Raw genomic sequence first — 23,060 nt, 5'->3', positions numbered from 1 at the left:
GTATAAAGAGGTCATTTTGTGATGTACTACTTTCAGATACTATATCCTGGGAAGTATAACAGTGTTTTTCTTATGGCTACTTCTTATAACATCCTTCATTTACACCAAGGGCACAATGCCAAAGCTCAATTCAGCAAGAGATTCAGAGAGGGACAAAAATACAATGATATAAAAATGTGTATTTTTCTCTGGTGGCTTGGCTTGATTGAAAGATAAAATTTAAAATACATAAAAGGATAGATAACTTTCCTAAAGGGAATTCTTCATAAATGTATTTGTTTACACAATTCTTTATAAAAAAATTGGCAACCGAAAGTTTGGGGTTGTCTCTTGTATCATAAATTTATAGTAAAGTTATCTTTATTGCTGGTTACAGATGGAATTATGTGCTTTAGATAGTCAACTAAGCAGAAAGTAAAATAGACCACTTCTGGAAATTAAGTGGTCTTAACCAGAATTTTTTATACTAGGAAAAATGCACACGGATTCCTCCAAAAAACCACCTTTTTTTCTCATAAAAAAATTGAATAGTGAATAGAGTTTCACCCTGAAAATGTTACACTATAAAATATAACTGTGATAGTCATGATTTGATTATTGATTAAAGGCTATCATCCACTGTGGTCATCAAAAAACAAAACAACAACAAAAACACTTAAAATGTCTTCCTTGCAATGTTTAATTTTATGTATTGTGAATTTTCTGGTGAACCTTCCAGACTTCTATTAGCAAAACATATCAACAAGTTAATAAATCTCTGTTATATTTTATAGACTTGTTGGATTATTTCTACTTGATTAAAACTGGTCTGACAAATCAATTCCACTCTGACTGGGAATGATCCATAGTTGAAACTATTTGGGCTGTGTTTAATCCTCTCCCAATGCACTTGTATTTGTAATTCTCTTCATTTGTCTCCCCTCCCTCTTTCTCTACCCATTTCCCTTTGTCCCTTTCTTCTTTCTTTCTTCCCTCCCTTCCTTTTTCCTTAATCTTAGGTGTTTTTTATAGAGAAGAGATTGTGGTTTTTTCAATTCATTCTCTGAAAGAGATCTCAGAAACAGTTTATTGTATTGTGTGCCTGAGTGTGTGGATGTCCACATATACTCAGGCATATACTACCTGTGAACCACACGTAGTTCTGGATCATAGACAACCAAATTGGAGCCACAGACTTGCTATAATGTAGATCCTGAGCCTATTGAACATGCAAGGAATTAAATAAAGGTGCACTAAGAACCCGCGGCAATCAAATGTACATGTACCGAGCCTTTTAAAAATCATATATATATATATATAAAACAGTCCATGAAATACAATAAAGCTTCCTAGATTGATTCATTGTGACTTTGGCTTAGTTCACATATTTGCTGAATGGTTTATCTCCCTAGGCGGCCCCTAAATGAGCCCCATTCGATTCCATATATCAGTGAAATTCTTAATTGTTGAAATTCTTCCACCTTTGGATTTACTTGAAAAAAAGTTGAAACATCCAATTTAAGTCTGTATCTATCTAAGGTAAATTTTACTGGAAGTAGAGGAAGAATTACATATTTTACGAGTCAAATTCATATCCCAAAGAAGTATTACACTATAAAACTTCCTGAAGCCAACTGGTGGAATAAGAGGACAGGCACTCAACTTGGAAATAGAACCTTTACTAAAATTTCTGGAATGACCATCTACTATCTAGGGACTCATTTTTAACTATTTTATGTATTATTTTCCTTATTTCATAAAGTAGAACTCACTGTCACAGGATAATTGTGATAATCAACAGAGATAATGGTTAAATGGCTATAAAAGTATATTGTTTCACTGAGAGTTAAAACAATTGTATGATGGGCAAAAGTAGGTTTACAGTTGTGAGTATACAAAACACAATTTACTTTTATATTATTATTTATTAATTATTGTATTATTTATTATTATTAACTTACTTTTGCCCACCCCTGTATATTTCCCATTAGCTAGACTTCATGTTTTTAGGACAGAAATCTGAGTTTGCAACACATCTTTTTCCACTCAATCCAGTGCCAGATGACTATTACAATTCAAGTGGCTATCATTATGCTTAAGATGTATAATTTAATTACAGGTCTATCGATAGACTATGTGGAAAACAAGCTTTATTGGATCAGTTCGGGAAATGGAACCATAAATAGATGCAACCTAGATGGCGGTAATTTAGAAGTAATAGAGTCAATGAAAGAAGAATTAACAAAAGCTACAGCCCTAACCATCATGGGTAAGTACAGTTCGGATGTTTTGTATTGATTGGGGGTTGATTAATTGTGACCTGTTAAAAGCTGAGAAGAGTCACTGCTCCCTTAACACCAGAAGCACATTTAAATTGCACATCTTGGTGAGGGTGTTTTCCTTCTTATTATTTTCCTGATCTTAGCAAACAGACTTGTAGATTATCCAGATCAGGGACTCTACTATTATTGATTCTTGGCTTACTATGAATTGTCTTATTTTATGATTATTTTCTGGGTTCTGTTATAGTGTTTTAAAGTGTAAGGTCCTTGTATATTTGTCACAATAATAAACTTGGCTTATCTCTGCTTATACAGGAGAGCTTGATCCATGCAGATAATTCAAGAGTCAGGGCCACAGGGTCCATTGAACAATGATCAAAATTATTCTGCCACAAATAATTCGTTTCTATCATGTGTATCTCAGTGATATTGCAGGTTCAGTTCCAGACCACCACAATAAAGCAAATAGTGCTAGTCAGCCACACTAATTTTCTGGTTTCTTGGTGCATATAAAAGTTGTATTTGCACTATACTGTAGTCTATTAAGTATGTAATAGCATTATGTCTAAAACAGTCATGTACATGCCTAAATGTAAAAAATAAATTATTGCTAAAAAAGGCTAATCATTATCTGAGTTCTTCAAGAGTTGTAATCATTTTGCTGGTGAAGGGTCTTGCGTCAGTGTTGATGGCTGACAACTGATAAGGGTGCTTGTTGAAGTCTGTAGCAATTTCTTAAACGAGGACTACAATGAACTTTGTCACATCAGACGACTCTTCCTGTCACAAGTGATTTCTCTGTAGCATGCAATGCTGTGTGACAGCATTTTGCCCATGGTAGAACACTCAGAGTTGGAGTTCACCCTCCCAAACTGCTTTATAAACTGCCACTGTGTTATCAACCAAGTTTATGTAATATCGTAAATCTTTTGTTGTCATTTCAACAATCCTCACAGCACCTTCACCAAGAGTAGATTCAGCAATGAGACTGTTTCACTTTCTTATTATCTGTATGTTCGCTAAAGGAGAAGCACTTTTCATTTCCTTCGTGACCTTTTCCTTTGCATTCCCAGCTTCGCTGTTTGGTGCATGACTTGGAGTTTCGGCCTGTCTGGGCTTCCCACATGCCTTTTCCCACCGAGCTTAGTCATTCTAGCTTTTGCTGTAATTATGTGTGACTCTTTCTTTCACTTGAACACTTTGAGGCCATTGTAGGGTTGTTACTCGACCTAATTTCAATATTACTGTGTCTCAGGAAATAGGGAGGCATAAGGAGGAGGAAAAAGATGAGAAACAGCCACCGCTGGAGCAGTCAGAACACACACAGCATTTATCAATGAAGTTAACTGTCCTACATGGGCATAGTTCCTGGTTCCCCCAAACAATTATATCATAACATATACAATAATGAAAAATTTTGAAAATATTTTGAAATATTTTGAGAATTACCAAAATGTGACTCAGAGACATGAAATGAGCAAACGCAGTTGGAAAATGACTCCCATAGACTTGCTTGACACAGGGTTACCACAAACTTTCGATGTGTTAAAAACTATCTGCAAAGTGTAATAAAGCAAAGCACAATTCAATAAAACATGCCTATTTTTAGGAGGGGGACTTTAATAATTTGAACCTGTTTTCAATTCTTTTCCTCAGTGTTCTGGAATATAAGTTGCCAGGCAAGTAAGACAATTACAAAGCTAAGAGGGAGATGTGGCTTTCCATAGAACAAATAATCAAATGTTACTGTTTTGGTACTAGAAGCTGAATTTTTAAATGTGAATTTAATTTTAAAAGATAGTTTGACTTTTAAAAGTGTGGTACAGACTGACAATCCCCAAAAGATGGGGTGATGGGGGAGAGATAAACCACAGAACTTATATGCATGTCTGCATGAACAATGAACATGGACAACAAAGCTGGGGAGAGGGCGGGGAGGGAGGAGAAGGGGGGTATCAGTGGGGGAAAAAGGAGAAACATCTGTAACAAAAATAAATTAATTAAAAATAAATAAATAAATAAAATAAAAACAAACAACAACAAAAAAAGATGTATGAGGGAATATCATAAGGGAGCCCTTTTTTGGTGAGAATGCATCTTTGTTTAGTAAATGGCTGGCTCTAAGGTGACGTTCATGATAGGTCATAGGGTAAGGATTAGCTAGTCCATGCAGAATCTCAGTAGTTACATTTGATGACAGGGAATCAGAAAACCAATTTCACATTTACAATTCTGAATATCATGAAGTATTCAGAATAACTTTTTAATCAGGATATACTATTTATGAAAGGACAACTTGAATATATTATAAAGGTTTATTTACATAGGTAATAAATTAGGTCTTTTAATTCCATATGCTACAATCTTTTCTTCTTTCCTCATTTCACAAATTTAATGTGAGATTTTTGGTTTTGGTTTTGTAATGAGTATTTATGAAGGTATGTGGCTTATAAGTAAATGATTGTTCATTGAGATAAGGTTTGAAATTTTATTTTCTAGACAAAATATGTGTTTTTATCACCTTTAATTTTAGTTAGATTAACACTATTTCATGTAAGTACATAGGTTTAGATATTGGAAATTATTTTTTAAAACAGGATGAGTCTAGAATATAAGATCTTTAAAATTTTTTTCAGTTACAGTTAGCATTCAATATTAGTTTCAAGTATACAGCATACTGGTTAGACCTTTATATAACTTATGAAGTGATCCTCCAATAAGCCTAGAACCACATGGCACCATATATAGTTATTACATCATTATTGACTATATTCCCTAGGCTACACTTTACATTCCTGTGAGTGACTATTTTGTAACTACCAACTTGTACTTCTCAATCCTTTTACCTTTTTCACCCAGCCCCCCAACACCCCTCCACTCTGGCAATCATCAGTTTGTTCCCTATATCTATGAAGTTGTGTGTTTGTTTGATTATTTTGTTTTTTTAGATTCCGTATATAAGAGAACTCATATAGTATTTGTCTTTCTCTGTCTGACTTCTTGCACTTAGCATAATACTTTCTAGGTCTTTTCATATTATTGTAAATGATTTCATTCTTTTTTATGAAAAAGTACCACATCTTCTGTATTTACTCATCTTTTGTTGGACACTTGAGTAGCTCCCATATCTTGGCTATTGTAAGTAACATGGCTATGAACATAGGGGTGCATATATATTTTCAAACTAGCATTTAGGGTTTCTTTGGATATATACCCCAAAGTGAATTGCTGGGTCATAAAGAAGTCCTTTTTTTTTTTTTTTTAAGGAAATTTCATACTGTTTTCAATAGTGGTTGTACCAATTTGCAATTCCACCAACAGTGTACAGAAATTTCACTTTGCTTCACATCCTCACCAACATTTGTTTGTTTATTTATTGATGATAGTCATTCTGATAGGTGTGAGGTGATATCTCATTGTGGTTTTATATTTATTTATTTTTCCTTTATTGGTTTTAGAGAGAGAAGAAGTGAGAGGGAGAGAAAGATAGAAACATCAATGAGAGAGAACATTGACTGGCTGCCTCCTGCATGGCCCAAAATGGGGATCAGGCCTACAACCTGGGCATGTGTCCTGACCGGGAATTGAACTGGCGACCTCTTGGTACATGGTTCGACGTTCAACCACTGAGCGACACCGGCTGAACTCTCATTGTGGTTTTAGTTTGCATTTCTCTGATGATTAGTGTCCTTGAGCATTATTTCATATGTCTTTGGCCATCTCCTTGTCCTCTTTGGAGAAATGTCTATTCAGGTTCTCTGCCCAGTTTTTAATCAGATTGCTTTTGTGTTTTTGATGTTAAGTTGTATGATTTTTTTAAAAAAAATATGTTTTAGATATTAACCTTTTATCTGATGTATAATTGGAGAATATCTTCAATCATTAAGTAGGTTAACTTTTCATTTTTTTTAGCGTTTTATTTGCTATACAAAACTGTTTAGATTGATATAGTCCCAAATGTTCATTTTCCCTTTTGTTTCTCCTGCTTCAGGAGACATACGCAAATAAATATTACTAAGAGCAATGTCAGAGAGTTTACTGCTTATGTTTTCTTCAAGGAGTTTTATGGTTTGGGGTCTTCCATTTTAGTATTTAATCAATTTATAGTTTATTTTTGTATATGATGTAAAAAAAAAAGGTGGTCTATTTCATATTTTTGCCTGTATGTATGTATAATTTTTCCAAAACCATGTGTTGAAGAGACCGTCAATATCCCACTGCATATTCTTGTCTCCTTTGTTATTAATTGACCATATAGGTGAGGTTTTATTTCTGGGTTCTCTGTTCTGTTCCATTGGTCTGTGTATCTGTTTTTATGCCACTACAATGCTGTTTTGAATATCATAGTCTTATAGGATAGTCTGATTTCAGGTAACATGATACATCTAACTTTATTCTTTCTCAAGATTGCTTTGGCTTTTCAGGGCCTTTTGTGGTTTGATATAAAGTTTGGGATTATTTGTTCCACTTCTTTGAAAAATGCCATTGGTATTTTATTAAGAATAGTGTTGCATCTATAGATTGCTTTAGGTAGTATGGCCATTTTAATAATGTTAATTCTACCTGTCCATGAACATGGTTTATGCCTCCATTTAATGGTTTCTTCTTCAATGTCTCACACTTTTTAAATTTCGTTCTTCGTTGTTATAATTTTCTGAGTACAGTATTTTACATCTTTGATTAAATTTATTCCTATGTATTTTTTGATGTAAGTGTAATTGTGATTATGTTCTTAATTTCTCTTTTGAATAGTTTGTTATGGGTGTTTAAAAATGCAGTAGATTTCTAGATATTAATTTTGTATGCTGTTACTTTGTTGAATTTGTCTATTTGTTCTAATAGTTTTTTAACGTAGTTGTTAGAGTGTATATAATATCATGTCATTTGCAATTTTACATCTTCATTAGAATTTGAAAGCCTTTTATTGCTTTTTCTTGTCTGATTGATGTGGCTAGGATTTCCAAACCTCTGTTGAATAACATGCTGAAAGTAGACTTTTTTGTTTTATTTTCAATCTTAAGGAGAATGCTTGTAGCTTTGAGTTTAGTATGATGTTTTCTGCGGGTAGGTTTGTTATATATAGCTTTTATTGTGTTGAGGTATGTTTCCTCTATTTCCACTTTGTTGATAGTTTTTATCATAAATAGATGCTGGATTTTGTCAAATGCTTTTTCAGTGTCTACTTATATAATCATATAATTATTATCATTCAGTTTGTTTTTGTGATGTATCACATTTATTGATTCGCAGATATTGAACCATCCTTGTATCCCTGGAATAAATCCTACTTGATCATATTGTATGATCTTTTTACTGTATTGTTGAATTGGGTGTGCTAATATTTTGGTGAAGATTTTAGCCTCTGTGTTTATCAGGGATATTGGCCTTTAATTTTATTTTTTGTAATGTCTTTGTCTGATTTTGGAATTGGGATAATTCTGATCTCATAAAATTTGCATGGGAGGCTTCCCTCTTCTTTAGTTTTTTTTGAAATATTCTTCTTTGAATATTTGGTAAAATTCTCCTGTCAAGTCATCTGCTCCAGTAATTTTGTGTGCTAGGAGATTTTTTACTACTAATTCAATTTTGTTAATAATTATTAGTCTATTCAGATTTTCTGTTTCCTGTTGATTCAGTCTTGGGAGATTGCCTTTCTCTAGGAATCTATTGTTTTTGTTTTTGTTTTTTAGGTTTTCCTACTTGTCCACATATAATTGATCTTAGTGTTTTCTTATAATTCTTTGAATTTCTATGGTGTCAGTTTTCACTCTTAATTCATTTCTCATTTTATGTATGTGGGTCCTCTTTCTTTTTTTTTTATCTCAATATGTTTTGTTAAAGGTTTATCAACTTTGTATCTTTTCAAAGAACCATTTCTTGGTTTCCTTGATCCTTTGTATTTTTTTTAACTTTATTTTTTCCCTATTCTAATTATTGTTATTTCTTTCTTTATACTTACTTTGGGAATTGCTTGTTCTTTCTTTATCTGGTTTCTTATTGTAATGTTAGTCTCTTTATTTGAGATTTCTTTGTTTCTTGAGGTAGACCTAAATTACTGTGAAATTCCCTCTTAGAACCTATCTTCTTTGGCTGTTTCCCATAGATTTTGGGTCATGTTGTCATTATTATTTGTTTCAAGATTGTTTTTTGTTTGTTTGTTTGTTTGTTTTAATTTCTTCCTTGATCTCATTGCTAACCCATTCATTGTTTAGTGGCATGTTATTTTGTCTTTATGCGTTTGTGTGATTTTAAGTTGTATTATTATAATTGATTTTGAGTTTCATATCATTTAAACATTTTTTTTCAATTACAGTTTACATTCAGTGTTATTCTATATTAGTTTCACAGGTACAGCATAATGGTTAGACAATCATGCAGTTTACAGAGTAGTCTCCCCAATGTTTTAATTACCCACCTGACCCCATATATAGTTATTTTGATATTATTTACCATATTTCTTATGCTGCAATTTACATATCTGTGATTATTCTGCAAGCATTATTTACAATAGCCAAGAAATGGAAGCAATCCAGTGTCCATCATAGAGGAGTGGACTAAAAATATATGGTATATATACCTAATGAAACTCTTCTTGGCCATAAAATAAATAAAATCTTACCTTTTGCAACAGCATGGATGGACAGACAGGGTATTGGGCTGAGATAAGTGAGATAGAGAAAGAAAAATACCACAGGACTTCACTTATATGTGGAATCTACAGATCAAAACAAACAAGAGAAAGAGACTTATAGATACAGAGAAGAGACTGACAAGTGACAGAAGTGAGGGATCTGGGGAGCTGGGTAAAAAAGGTGAAGGTATTAAAGAGTACAAGTTGGTAGTTATATAAAACTTCCATACAATATTGATCAGAAAAATGCTTGATGTGATTTCAATCTTCTTAAATTTATATGATCTATCTAGAAAATGTTTCATGTGCACTTCAAAAGAATGTATATTCTACTGCTTTAGGGTAAAACATGTAAAAATATCAATTAAATCCATATGATCTAATGTGTCATCTCAGGACACTGTTTCATTATTGATTTTCTGTCTGGATGATCTGTTCATTGATGTCAATGGGGTGTTAAAGTTTCCTAATCTGACTGTGTTACTATTGATCCTTCCTTTTATGTTCATAAATATTTGCTTTATATACTTAGGTGCTCCTACATCGTATGTGTCTGTTCACAATGGTGATATCTTGTTAGATTTATTCCTTTATCATTTTAAAATGCCCATTTTTTTGTACTTGTTATAGCCCTTGTATTGAAGTCTATTTTGACTCATAAGTATTGCTACCCCAGCTTGCTTGTTTGTTTATATTTGCATGAAATATTTCTTTCCATCTTTTTTCTCTCAGTCTGTGTGGATCTGAGGTGAATCTCTTATAGGCAGCATATATATGGGTCTTGTTTTCTTATCCATTCAGCTATCCTATATTCTGATTGAAACATTTAATTAATTTACATTTAAAGTAATTATTGATAGATATGTTGTTATTGCCATTTCATTATTCATATTGTTATCTTTTTCCCCCTTATTCTTCCTAAAGAGGTCCCTTTATCATTTCTTGCAATGTTTGTTGGTGGTGATAAACTTTAGTTTTTTTTTTTTTTCTCTCTTGGAAAAGCTTTATTTCTCTTTCAGTTCTAAATGATACCCTTGCTGGGTAGAGTAATGTTGGTTGTAGGTCCTTGCCTTTCATTACTTGAAATATTTCATGCCAATCCCTTCTGGCCTGCAAAGTTTCTGTTGAAAAATCAGTTAAGAAATCTTATGGGGAGTACCATTGTAGGTAACTACTGCTTTTTTCTTGCTGCTTTAAGATTTTTACTTTGTTTTCAACCATTGGCATTTTAATTATCTTATGTTTTGTTGTGGGCATTGGGTCATCTTGTTTGGGATTCTGCCCTGTCAGTACATGTATTTCTATTTTCTTTATGAAAGTTTCAGTCATTTTTTCTTCAAATAACTTTTCAATGCCTTGGTCTCTCTCTTCTCCTACTGGTATTCCCATGATGTGAATTTTGTTACTCTTGATGTCATTTCAGTGGTCCCTTAATCTATTTTTAATATGTTTTTATTTATTTATTTTTTAGAGAGAAAGAGATAGAAACATTGATGTGAGAGAGACACATCAATCGACTGCCTTGCACCCCTCCTACCGGGGATTGAGCCCACAACCCGGGCATGTGGCCTGACAGGGAATCAAACTGGGACCTCTTAGTCAATGGGACAACACTCAATCCACTGAGCCACACCAGCTAGGCTCTATTTTCAATTTTTATTTATTTATTTATTTTTGGCTTTTCTGATTTGTATTTTATGCTATTTTGTATTCCAAATCTCTGATTCCATCCTTCACTTCATCTACTATGATATTGACTCCATCTAATGCGTTCTTCATTTTAATTATTGTATTATTTGTTTCTCACTGGTTCTTTGTTGTTGTTGTTGTTGGTTTTGTTTTCTCTTTGTATTAGTTCTTAAGGAGTTCATCTAGTCTTCCCCTTATAACCATTATTTTGAACTCTGTATCTGGTAAATTGCTTGCCTCCATTCTGTTTAGTTCTTTTCTGGAGTTTTCTGCTATTTTCATTTGGGATATTTCTTGGTATCCTCATTTTTGTTGACTCCCTGTATTTGTTTCTATGTATTAGGTAGGTCTACTACATCCTTCCATCTTGGCAGGGTGGCCTTATGTAGTAGGTATTCTGTAGGGCCCAGTGTGTAGTCTCCATGGTCACCTGATCTAGGTGTTGCCACAGTGTTTGTTGTGTGTGTTGTGTGTATCTTCCTGTTGTAGTTGAGCCTTAATTGTTGTCAATGGATGGGATTGACTATCTGTGAGGACTGACTGTTACTAAAATGGTGGAGCTGTTGTGGGGTCTGACCCCAGAGAACAGGATTTGTTTTACTAGCACTCTGGTGCCTACCAAGTCCACCCTTTGGGTTTTTTATTGAGCTGACATTCTCTGTTGTCCTCCCCAGACCAAAGTCAGATGCAGCTTGTCTCTGATCTGGGACCACCTGGAGTTAACTATAAATTGATTACCTGACTATATTTTCCTTGGAGGATCCTGGGAGAAGCTATACTGCAAATCGAGGTTGGCCACTACTAGAGCCAGGCTTAGAGTCACTTAGCAAAAGGTGCAAGACACCCCAAGGCCAGTCCCTTCTTGTTTTAGATTTGTGGACCTTGGAGAGATTTTAGGAAAGTCCTCAGTGCAAACCAAAGCCAGCCCTTGTGTAAAAAATTGCTGAAAGAGGTTCAGGACAGTATGTCAGTTGGGTGGGGCCGGGTTTCACAAATTACCAGGGTGGCATGAGCAGTGTGAGCCAGGTTAATGGAGCCTCGGATTTGGTGCCTATGTGCACTTGCAGGCTGTGCGTGGGAAATACTCAAGGAAGGAACAGTGATACCCAACAGCATTTCAGCCCTGGAGAGAGCTGTCCCTCCAGCTATCACCCTAAAGTTAGACTGTTCAATTCCTCTCCATATTTCCCTGGCACTTTTAGTGCTGCTGTCCCTTTACTAGAGCTTAGGGTGAGTGTTCATGAACCAGTGAGTCTATGCTCAGGCCCTTTAATAGGACTCCTGTGTCTATAGCAGCCCACTGTGTCACCAGAATGGAATCCTCTCATTCTTACCACCAGATATGGATACTCCTTTCCCTGCACTCTTGGTCTGGGCCAGGGAGCCTGGTGTGAGGCTGGAACCCCTCATTCCTCTGGGATATCTGTAGCTGATATCCACCCCCATTTCGTAACCGCTCCACTTGGATATGGGATCAGTCCGTTTTGTGTGTCTGCCCTTTCTACCAGCCTCAATATGGTTTCTTTTTTCTTGTCTTAGTTATAGGTGTTTTGTTCAGGTAGTCTTCAGGTGGTTCTTAAGGGTGGTTGTTCTGTAATTAAGTTGTAATTTTAATGTTGTTATTGGAGGATATGAGCACAGCAATGACCTATTCTACCATCTTGAACAGATGACAAGAAAAAAAAATTAAATTCAGTTTATTTCAACATGTATTTAATACCTTTTTTGTAGACATTGTGCCTGGCTCTGTAGGATGAATATAAATATGGATACGAGTCTCAGAAAAACAAACATTTCTATGAAGTAATGAGAGAAGGGAGGCTTCTTTCAACAAATCTGTTGGAGCCTGGGCCCAGAGCAGGTCTGCCTCAGGCCCACCAGTAGAGCGTGAGTTCTTGACTTTGTGCAGGACAGATTTAATAATGTGAGTGCAGGTGATTTTGAGAGGATATTTATTAAAGCTGGGGACAGTGAAACAAAGGAAGGGCTTAAAGTAGAAGAAGCAAGAGGAGAGAGCCTAGGGGGGGCTGCTTTGGCTCCCTAGGAGTGTCATAGGAAAGAAGTGAGCCAAGGTGAGGCTGCTCTTAGCTCACTGGAAAGTCAGAGGGAAAGGTGGCCTTGAAGATAGGTTTAGGGGTAAGCCTGTGACAAGTTACTACTGCCCACTGCTCCCCTGGTTGCAGGTTTCATGGGGAAACTTAGAGTCTAGGAGAAAGAGAGCAGAATTATGAGGCATGGGTGTGCTCTAGCAAGAGTGCACTATGTCTTTGTCTTGAGGCTTTTTATCTTTCTTTGGCCCCTGAGAATGCAAGGGGAGGTCTCAAGGGAGGGTCATATCAGAATATTCATCAGCTTTCCAGGTGTGTCCTCAGTGCATTGATTCATCAAAATGTGTGTATAGAGAGATCAAGAGTTATTTTCTGGGTAGTTTTATTTTTAAAGAACATCACTGAAGCCCTGGCCAGTTTGGCTCAGTGGTTAGAGCATTGGCCTGTGGTCCAGAGAGACCCGGGTTCAGGTCCCGCAAAGGGCATGTACCTCGATTGCAGTTTGTCGCTGGCCCTGGTTGGTCGTGCGGGTGGCAGCCACTCAATGTGTCCCTTCACATCGATGTTTCTCTCTCTCTCTTCCTCCCACTCTATCTGAACAGGAAAAAAAAAAAAAAAAAAGGAAGAATGTCCTAGGGTGAGGATAAAAAAAAAAAAAAGAACATCACTGAAGAGGAACTGGACCAAGGCTGGTCTCTCCTGGGACCATCTGGAATGTGTAAATCCTTTGCTCCTAAGAGATTTTGGTTAAGGAAGATAAAACTGTGTAATTCAATAGCTGGCTGTAAATTGCACGCATTGTTTGGCCTTGTTTAGTTATTCTGTCTCAGTTTCCCCTATTCCACTTGTCAAGGAATTTCCCTCCTTTCTTACTATCCTGCCTCACCATTAAGTGCTGTTATCTTTTTCAGTTTTTATAGCTGAAAAATACAGATATTACATATGTTTGCCTCTGTCACAAACTTGTGAGAATCACATGTAAATGAATATGAATGAACTTTTGAAAAAGTAGAGTTTTATACAAACATCAAAGATGGAGTTTGGTCACTTAATGGGATCCTTAAAATACTCTAATTTTATCTAGCTGGGCATTTTCAGATATCTGACATGATGCTGATTCAGATGTCTTAGTGGCTTTCCTTTGCTGCAGTTTTATTCCTAAATTTCTATCCTTCTGCTATCAATTTCACCAATTTTTTTTCTTATACTGTTTTTTTGTAAATTTTTTTTTCAGTTGACCAATTTAAACTTATAAAAAAAATTTGTCTTCTTTTTAATTTTTTTCAATTTTCTTTCTGGTCTTTAGGCAATTCCTGTGCTATTTGTAGTGCATAATGTTGCCACTCTTCTCGTTGTGCGTATTCAGAAGATACATGACAATGTATCTACATATAGCTACATATATGGATATCTCCACAAGACTGCACCTGACAAGTAGGTTATTTTAGAGCAGGAATTTATTTACAATTGTAAGGCCAGAAGAAAAATAAAATTATTTCATAATACTCAGTCTTGCCATATTAACAAACAAAAATTTATGTTTATTTGTACATATTTTAAAATCACCTGAGTGAAAGTAAAGGTTAAATATTGAAAGTGGGTAGGCAAACTTTAACAATCCTCAAATCCCAACCTACAAATGTTTTCAAAAACAGAATTCCAGTATGCTTTATGATTTTACCCAAACTGGCAAGTTATATAACCAAGGAATCCAATAAATTAGAGGAAACATATTAAAAATCTGTCATTATTGACTTTTTTGGTAGAAAAAATATATGTATAATATAAAAATTATTTGCCTATAAACATATATAAGGCTTTAGAAAGGTTTATTTCTCCTAATATAATTGCTACCGAATCAGCCATGAGTAGGAAATGAATACTAATCCTTACAGACATATATAAGGCTTTAGAAAGGTTTATTTCTCCTAATGTAATTGCTACCGAATCAGCCATGAGTAGGAAATGAATACTAAACTTACAGAACTAAATGCTATGAACCCACATTTCAAAAAATGGATAAGTAGTTTATTTTAACTAATTAACTAAACAAATAAAGTGGATCTGCTTTGAGAAAAATAGAAGTGAGAAAGTTTGGGTGGAATGATAATGCCTAGATCATATCAGCACTGTGAATATGATGTAGCATCAGCACTGCATGGGAACCCAATCCTGTGTGAATTAAAATTATTTTAACAAGTGAATGGCTATACATGTATACCTCTTCCTGCCACCATAATTTGGTTATTTCTAAAAAATAAATGTAATAAAACGTATGAATGCCTCTATTATCAATATATTAACTGGATATATCAAAATACATCTAACAGTTTGAGGGGTTAAAATTTGAAGAACATCACTATAGAGAAGAGGGGCAGGGGGTCCCTTTTCTTTATAAAGTTTCCTAGCTTGACTCTGAATTTGCCCTTTAGTTGAGATTCTCCCTTCTTTTCAGAACCTCTCTACTCCTTGTTTGTGGGATGGAATCAAGAGTAATGATGTGCATCCTGTTAAGACTGAATATTATAGTCATATTTTAAAAAGGCAAAAAGAAGTAGAACAGAAGACCCTTACTATTATCCAGAGTATTACTGATGATTTCAGTTACAAATGTTTATGAAAAAACTACCTATAGTACAGCTGTATATCTATCTACCATCTATCTATCTATCTATCTATCTATCTATCTATCTATCTATCTATCATCTATTTATCTATCTATCTATCTATCTATATATCATCTATCGATACTACACACACACGTGCACATATATGTGCGTGTGTGTGCGTGTGTGTGCGTGTGTGTGTTTAACATATATTTGTTATATACAGGAAATATTTGTGCTATGAAGTGACCAGTCATTTACTAGTATATACTGACTCTTCATAGAGATTAACTAGGTGACTGATGATCATTCACTGAAAGTTTGTTATCTTACTAAAATTTAATTATTTAATTTATTTTTTTATCCTCACCTGAGGACATTTTTCCATTTTTTGTTCAGATAGAGTGGGAGGGAGAGAGAGGAAGAAAAAGAGAGAGAGAAGCATCGACATGAAAGGGACACATCGAGTGGCTGCCACCCACACAACTCAACCAGGGCTGGGGACAAACTGCAACCGAGGTACGCGCCCTTAGCGGGAACCGAACCGGGGTCTCTCCAAACCGCAGGTGGATGCTGTAACTGCTGAGCCAAACTGGCCAGGGCTCTTACTAAAATTTAAGTGGTTTTCTTAAAATAATTAAAATTTTCTTTGGAAACTTTTTTAAAATTTGCAAATCTTCAAGATTATAAATTACACACACTTGCAATTCTCAGTTATTTTTAAATAATTTATACAGAATAAACTGTAAAGTACTTTGAAATATTAAAATTAGATGTCCCATTCAATTTTAGGTGCCTTTGTGAGGAGGAGGAGGAGGTTAAACTGTTGACTAAAACTAGGTCAGTGGGTCATTTATGTGTTCTGTTTAGCATACTATTCCTTTTCATGGTCAGCGCATGCGGTCTGAGACAGACTGCATATGTTGCATCCACATTGGAGAGAAAGTTAGAAAAATCAATTTATGGAGAGGAGAGAAAATACACAAATAAAACAAATGTACTGGCAGAAATAGGTTTATTGGTATTTGGAGAAAATTAAAATGGAATTCAGGAAATTATAGAATGATGACTTATCTGTATGGGGCAGGGAAGAGCTGGATCAAATGGACCATGATTCAAAAGCAGTGAGAGTACGGTGATCATTCGAGCAAACAGAAGTCTGTATGTCTATATAGAAAATCCCTTTTATTTGTATTTTTGATGGTTGGCATCTTATTTATCATAGGTGATCTTGATATAGAACATTAAAATGTGACACGTAATAATTTGTCAAGTTTTACTTGCAAGAGTTACTAGAGCAAGAGTTGGAGTCCGGAGCACTCTAAGGGGTACAAGCTTAAATTTAAACATCTATTCTACATTCACACCTTATGAGTGATGTATTTATTGTTCTCTGCTAATTTGTTACATGCACAGTTACTCATTGAAATTCAATTGTACATCTACTTTTTTGTTGTAGTTTTATGAGGCTATATTATCTTGAGAAATTGTATTTGCCATGATATTTGTAGGTAGAAATTCCAAAAAAACTTTGAATATTCTTCTTGTGTCAAGGAAAATAGGTGAGTGTGTGTGTATGTGTGTTGAATGCCTAGGGAGATATGTATATATGAATCATTTATTCATAGTCTTCATTGTATGGTTAAATTATAGACCTTTAGAGTTAAATGTAACCTTACAAATCATTAAATATATTATTTTTATTATCAAAGAAGTGTGCCTTAGGTTCCTACTATTCACTAACCAGCTATGAATCTGGGAAAATTACTAAGCCTTAGTTTTCTAGTCTTCAAAAATATGAGCCTTGAGCATATGAGCTAATAAGTCCTAAAAACCTTGTATGAATTCATCACTAATGCATTGATCCAAAGGTACAGGGAATAAACCATTGTTTAAGTTGAAGCAATACAAAAGAGACAAAAATTTGAATAAAATAAAGTTCACTTGTAAAGTTCAATTAATCAGAATTTATAGTAATCTATTTTAGAAATTCGGAAAAAAATATTAAAGTTTGACTTTTAATTAGGAATTTGGTGGATGTTTACAACATATAGTTGCTTAAGTTCCTTGTCTTTAGAACAGATTGGTAATTTTTATAAATATCTAAGCAGCTATCTCCAGCACACATCTAATCTTGGAATCACTTGCTAAAATTGGCCAAAGTCTCTTTAAAATAAAAGAAACTTAGAGGGCAAAAATTATTATTTAATTACAGATTTTCTATGAATAGTTAAGCTCTCAGCTGAATTTTTCTCTTATTTATCAGTTTAAATATATTATACCATTGATCTGTTTTAAGTAGAAATTTGCCAGAATAGGTATATTATGTAAATATTAGAAGGATATTGAATTTTGGCTATGGTTAGAATCCATCAAGGAGAGGAAAAAAGGTATATACTGTGTGCATTTATAGTCTCCTGTCAGATATAAACTTAGACCTGTGTATGCCCACATTTGTTTTAAATCATGTTAACAAGCTCAGTGGTTGAGTGTTGACCCATCCACCAAGAGGTCACCAGTTCAACTCCTGTTCAGGGAACATGCCCAGGTTATGGGCCCAATTCCCAGTGGGGGGCATGCAGGAGGCGACCAATCGATGTTCTCTCTCATCGATGCTTCTATCTCTCTCTCCCTTCCTCTCTCTCTAAAACCAATAAAGAAAAAAAATCATGTTAACAAAATAATCATCTGTCCATTAGGGAGCTCTTGAAAAGCTTTAACAAAGGTAACCTGTAAGGACTTTTGCTCATGCTTTTCATGGGCTCACTTCACAAATTTGAAATCATCATTAGAGCTCCTGTGGAGATTCCCAGCCCACGGGTAACTTGTCAGGGCAAAACCGAGACTCTCAGATTAAAATAACTTGCCTGACTGTCTGAATATGTGAAGACCATGTTCATTTGCTTAAGAATGGATACAGTGTTATTTTGGGGGGTATTAAATGTTTCCAATGTTTCCACTATATCTAGTCTTTCTGCTGACTGAAAGGAACTCTAATTTAACCGGGAAAATTATTCCTAATCTACATTAACAGTTAAGCTCTCTCAGCTCATTTCTGAATGATGTGCTTTAAAAATTTGTATCTGTATTCAATTCAGCAAACTTTCATGCGGTATAATGTCTAAAGTTAGGATTTATTAAAAATACAACATCTCTAGCACTCAATCTGTATACTTCTTATGAACCTTCAGATATATATTTATAAAAAAATAATTGAAATTTGAGAAATAAGTATAGAATAAACAGTCTGTAAAGTTGGTGTGCAGAAATAATCAAAAGCCCCTTTTCCTGCTTCCTAAGATAAATTATTGTTGTCATGGCATCTACGGAACATTGTAAAAGACGAGTGAGAGGGTGTGAGTCTGGTGCACTTGGTCTTGTTAAGATCATCAGACTGAGCACTCGCAAGTTCACTCTGAAGTCTAGTCTCAACGGACCCTCTATGCTAGTCTTCTTAGGACAATGCAGCGGGTCTGGTAACTTCAAACTTCTTGACTTCGAGAGTCCACCGTATGGAATCATTTCTTCTGTTTTGTGAAATGCTAATCCACTTTACATGTTGTCAGGTGTGGGTTTTGTGTTTGTTTGCTTTTTAAAATCAAAGCTTACTAAATATTTCTGTCTGAATATGGAAAGAGGCTGAAACTGAGTTTCAGTTCCTTGGATTGCAAGTTTCCTTTTATGTCTGATAGCTCACCCCTTGGCTTGTTTTTTTTTTTTTTTTTTCCTTTCACAGTTTAGTTAGGTACTTGCCTTTTTGTGTGTGTTCATGCAATAAATCCTTGTTTCTGATCACTCTCTGTATCTCCAGTCTCTAAACCATCAAGGGCTGCTGTGTTCTGACCTGGTATAGCACCCCCTACTTAGCCATAGGATTTCAGAGCTGAAATACTTGCAGCTTACTCTGAAATGCTCATTTTTTTCTTCCTTTTTATTCAACAAAAGTTGTTTGTCACAGCAATAGGAACCTAGGGTCAATAAGATTTGTTAAAATCCAAAGGATTACTTGTCCCACTTCATAGAAAAAGAAACCTAGAGTCATTAAGATCTGTGAAATCCCAGTCCTCTGAGATTCAAGTTCAAAGATCTTGATTCCAGAGAAGTGCTGTGTTCACCCCGGGGAAGAGTCTGTGTAACTGTGTTTCCATTTGCTCCTCTTCCACCCCCACTGTGGTCAGCCAGGTGCTGTGCATCCAGGCAAGTTGTTTCTCTCTGTCTGGTTATTCCTGCTTGTTTCTACAGTCAGCTCTCGTTTATTGTGGCTAATCAGTTCCCGACTCTAACACGATAAATGAATTTCCGCGAAGTACAATTCTTTATTTATAAATAGAATATTTTCACAGTTAGAGCATAGAAAACCTGTTTATGACCTTCTAAAGACTTTTTAAAACATTATTAGAGCCCTCTAGACATGAAATAACACCCTTTCATCACCATTACACTCATATTACCCAATATATTAGACAAAATAAGAAAAAAATAAGACATATTAGACATTACAAATATCATATTATTATTATTGTACATTTAATTACACACACTCAAAACCACTAACCTGTGAAAATAGTGCAACTTGTTCGATGATGAAGCGATGAAGATGAGATGTATGGCATAGCAAAGAGCAAGGTTACTGATCCTCTGAAGGCACAACCTCAGTAGGAGAGTCTTCAGGTGGTGCAGTATCTTCAGCAGGTGCATCGTCGTCATCTTCTGCTGAAGGAGTACTAGGCGTGGGCAGTGGGTGTCTGGGTGCGTGGCTGAAGAACATCACGATAGGCAATTGCTGGCACTGTCTTTTCATGTGCGTGAGGAGGCTGTTGTAGGGTCCTCTCGCTCCATCCAGTACATTCCGGAACCGCAATGCATGCATCATTTGTGGGTCCCATTCAGCAGTCATGTCCTTAACAGTTCTCACGACTTGAGAGAGATGCTCAAGTATAAGGTCAACTTCCTCCTCCTGACTCCCAGGAACCTCTGGCTGCTCTTCCTCCTCCTCACTCACAGACTTAGTTATCTCCACCAGATCCTCATCAGTTAAGGACACCTGTTCTGGATGATACTCACTATCCTCAAGGATCTTCTGGAACGTGTTGTTCATATAGTCCTCTGCTGCAGGCTGGTCCACAGAGGCAGCTTCTCCATGGAGAACATCACTGTTCAGATGATACCTCTTCTGGAAATTCTCGAACCAACCCTTGCTCACCGTGAAATCCATGAATGTTGCAGAAGAGGGTCCTGGTTGAGGTTCATCCACCAAAAAGCACTGATAGAGCTGCCTTGCCTTCTCCCTGATGACCAGCGAATCCAACGGAATGTTTTTCTTGCAGCTGTCGCTGATCCAAATGGCTAGGGGAAACTTTGTTTTCACTATGAACTTATTACAACTTGTCACGATGCGCTTTGCTTCCTTATCGAAAGAGACAGTAGCCATTGCAGGAATGTTCTTTTCATCTTTACGGAAGGAGCCAATGGTAGACTCATTCAAGTCATAATGGTGGGCAACCTCCACAATTTTCTTGCCATCTTTGATCATATTCAAGAGTTTCACCTTCTCTTGATGGTAAGCATCTTTCTTCAGCGCTTAGTTTCATCGTCAGAAGGCTTAGCAGAAGCAGCACATTTAGGAGCCATTGTGGGGCTTAGATAAACATTCTCAGAAATCACAAACACTTAACAAGAGCAAAGATGCTTCCGATGCACAGTGACGGAGAAGCATGTATGAGAGAAACCAACTAGCATGAAGCTGAGCCAATCAATGGCCAGGATAGGAAGAGGGTAGAATAGCCAATCTGTGAAAAGCACGCTCTGATTGGCTTGGTTTCACCACACCTGATTTTTTGGAAGAAAGTTATTGCCCACACACAAGGAGTGGCCCAGTGGTTGCACCTGGCATTGAAGGTTTTGTGGGAGTGCTCTAATACATAGGCCTACAGTCTATAAGTACAGTAATTTTAATTTCAATTGTAATACAGGGGTGTATAATTGACTCAGAGAATCGAGTGTGCGCTGTATCATTTTCACTGTCTCGATTAACGTCTTAATGAATATATTTGAAAAAACCACGATAGAGTGAAGCTATGAAAGCCGCAGCACGAAGTGGTGAGGGGCGACTGTATTTGTATTGCTATCTCCTGGTCTTTGACCGCTTTTCATGTTTATCAGCTACGCTAATCAGTGAAATCCTACCCTTCAAGAGCTACTCAGCTTTACCTCAGTGTGATTTGAGATCTTTTTTTCCTCCTGTGAACTATTTTTATTTTCCTAATGCAGTAGAATATTGTGTCTTTTCTAATGTGTGAGCATGTCTCAGGTCTCCATCATTTGGGACCACATTTTATTCATATATGCATCACTCATGACACAAAGAAAGGCACATACTCTGAGTACATTTCAATGAGTAATAGTAGAATGTATAAATAAATCCACCAGTGACCATCTGCACAGAAAATCATCGGCCACGGAAATCATATTATATTTTCAATCAGACCAGGAACATGTCCATGTAGAATGATCAGGACCATAAATGTGGTGTAAAATTTAAGTATGGTCAGATCTCTGCATCCATGGGTCTCGCATCCACAGATTCAGTTAACCATGGATTTAAAAAAAAGAAAAAAATTCCAGAAAGTTCTAAAAAGTGAAACTTGAACTTGCCACTGTCTGAGACAGCACTGAATCCGGGTGAATGAGGTGATGGGTAGGCACACCCTGCTGCAGCCCATGTGCGCATTCACCCCCCTTTGTATACGGGACTGAACACCCACGGGACTGAGAATCCTTGGGGGAACCTGAAACTGGTTCACACTGTGGATATCAAGGGCTGACTGTAAGTGTTGAAATAAATACGAGAAGAAACTACTTTCAAATATATGAATCTGAATTAAAAAGAAAAGAAAATGAATGACAAGATAGATGCGTAAAACATAGTCAACCATATCTGGGACATATTGTACATACAGGTCTATAAGGAAGTGCAAGGAATGAAGGGTTGTGATGGATTGTGTTTGATCTCAAAGGAACTAAACAGATTCATGGAAGAAGGAGAAAAGTGTACCCATAAACACACATATGTGAAACAGTTCCAAAACAAAAGAAAAAAGTGGTGTCTTAAGTGGTTTAAGCTCTTAAATTTGGTCACTTACAGCTGGGCCTAGCAGCATTATTCTCTTCAATAATAATAATAATTGATCGTCTAAATAAAGAAAGCACTCTAGTGTTTAATTTACATATTTTACCTCATGGAATTTTCACAGCAGTCTTCTGAGAGAGGAACCATTAATACTGCTTATTTCAGAGGGTCCAGCTGAGGTCCAGCTAGCCTGAAGTAATCGCTCAGGGTTACAAGTCAATAAATAGTGCAACAAGCTTCCTAAACCATGATTCTTAGACTTGGAGCTGGTGTTTCTTCTAGGAATGTGCCCTGTGGATAGAGTTACTCTAAGATGTATGTGCACTGAGATGTATGCAAGAGTAAACTTGAAAATGGTACTCATATTTAGAAAAACCTGGGCAGGGGGAGGAGGGGGTACTTACATGTCTACTATAAAGGATTAGCCAAATGAATTATGGAACATATGTATAGTAAAATATTATACAGCTATAAAAATGGGGTAGATCTATATATTGACTTGAACTATTATCTAAATATGTTTTAATTGAGAAAAGCTAGGTTCAAAAAGGCTGGCTTAATTTTTATCATACAAATGCGTTTCTTTAATTAAAAAAAATTAGATATATATTTTAAATCATGCTCTTAAATCAGGAAAACATTATGGGTTTCCAAAAGTGAAAGCTGAGTCTCTAACATAAGTCTAACTTCAACGTT

The 23,060-nt window shown here is 35.8% G+C and overlaps 1 protein-coding gene across 1 annotated transcript in view; it reads left to right on the top strand.

Moving 5' to 3' along the window:
• The window catches only part of LRP1B (LDL receptor related protein 1B), a 1,816,022-nt gene that overhangs the window by 1,245,351 nt on the left and 547,611 nt on the right, over positions 1–23,060 (top strand). Inside the window, exon 32 of the mRNA XM_036254023.1 lies at positions 2,099–2,248. Coding sequence (XP_036109916.1) covers positions 2,099–2,248 — 150 coding nt within the window. The remainder of the gene's footprint in view (positions 1–2,098; positions 2,249–23,060) is intronic.

The sequence above is a fragment of the Molossus molossus genome, unplaced genomic scaffold (assembly GCF_014108415.1).
Source record: "Molossus molossus isolate mMolMol1 unplaced genomic scaffold, mMolMol1.p scaffold_m16_p_11, whole genome shotgun sequence".
Classification (NCBI taxonomy): domain Eukaryota; kingdom Metazoa; phylum Chordata; class Mammalia; order Chiroptera; family Molossidae; genus Molossus; species Molossus molossus.
This window is presented reverse-complemented; position numbering and strand designations above follow the sequence as displayed.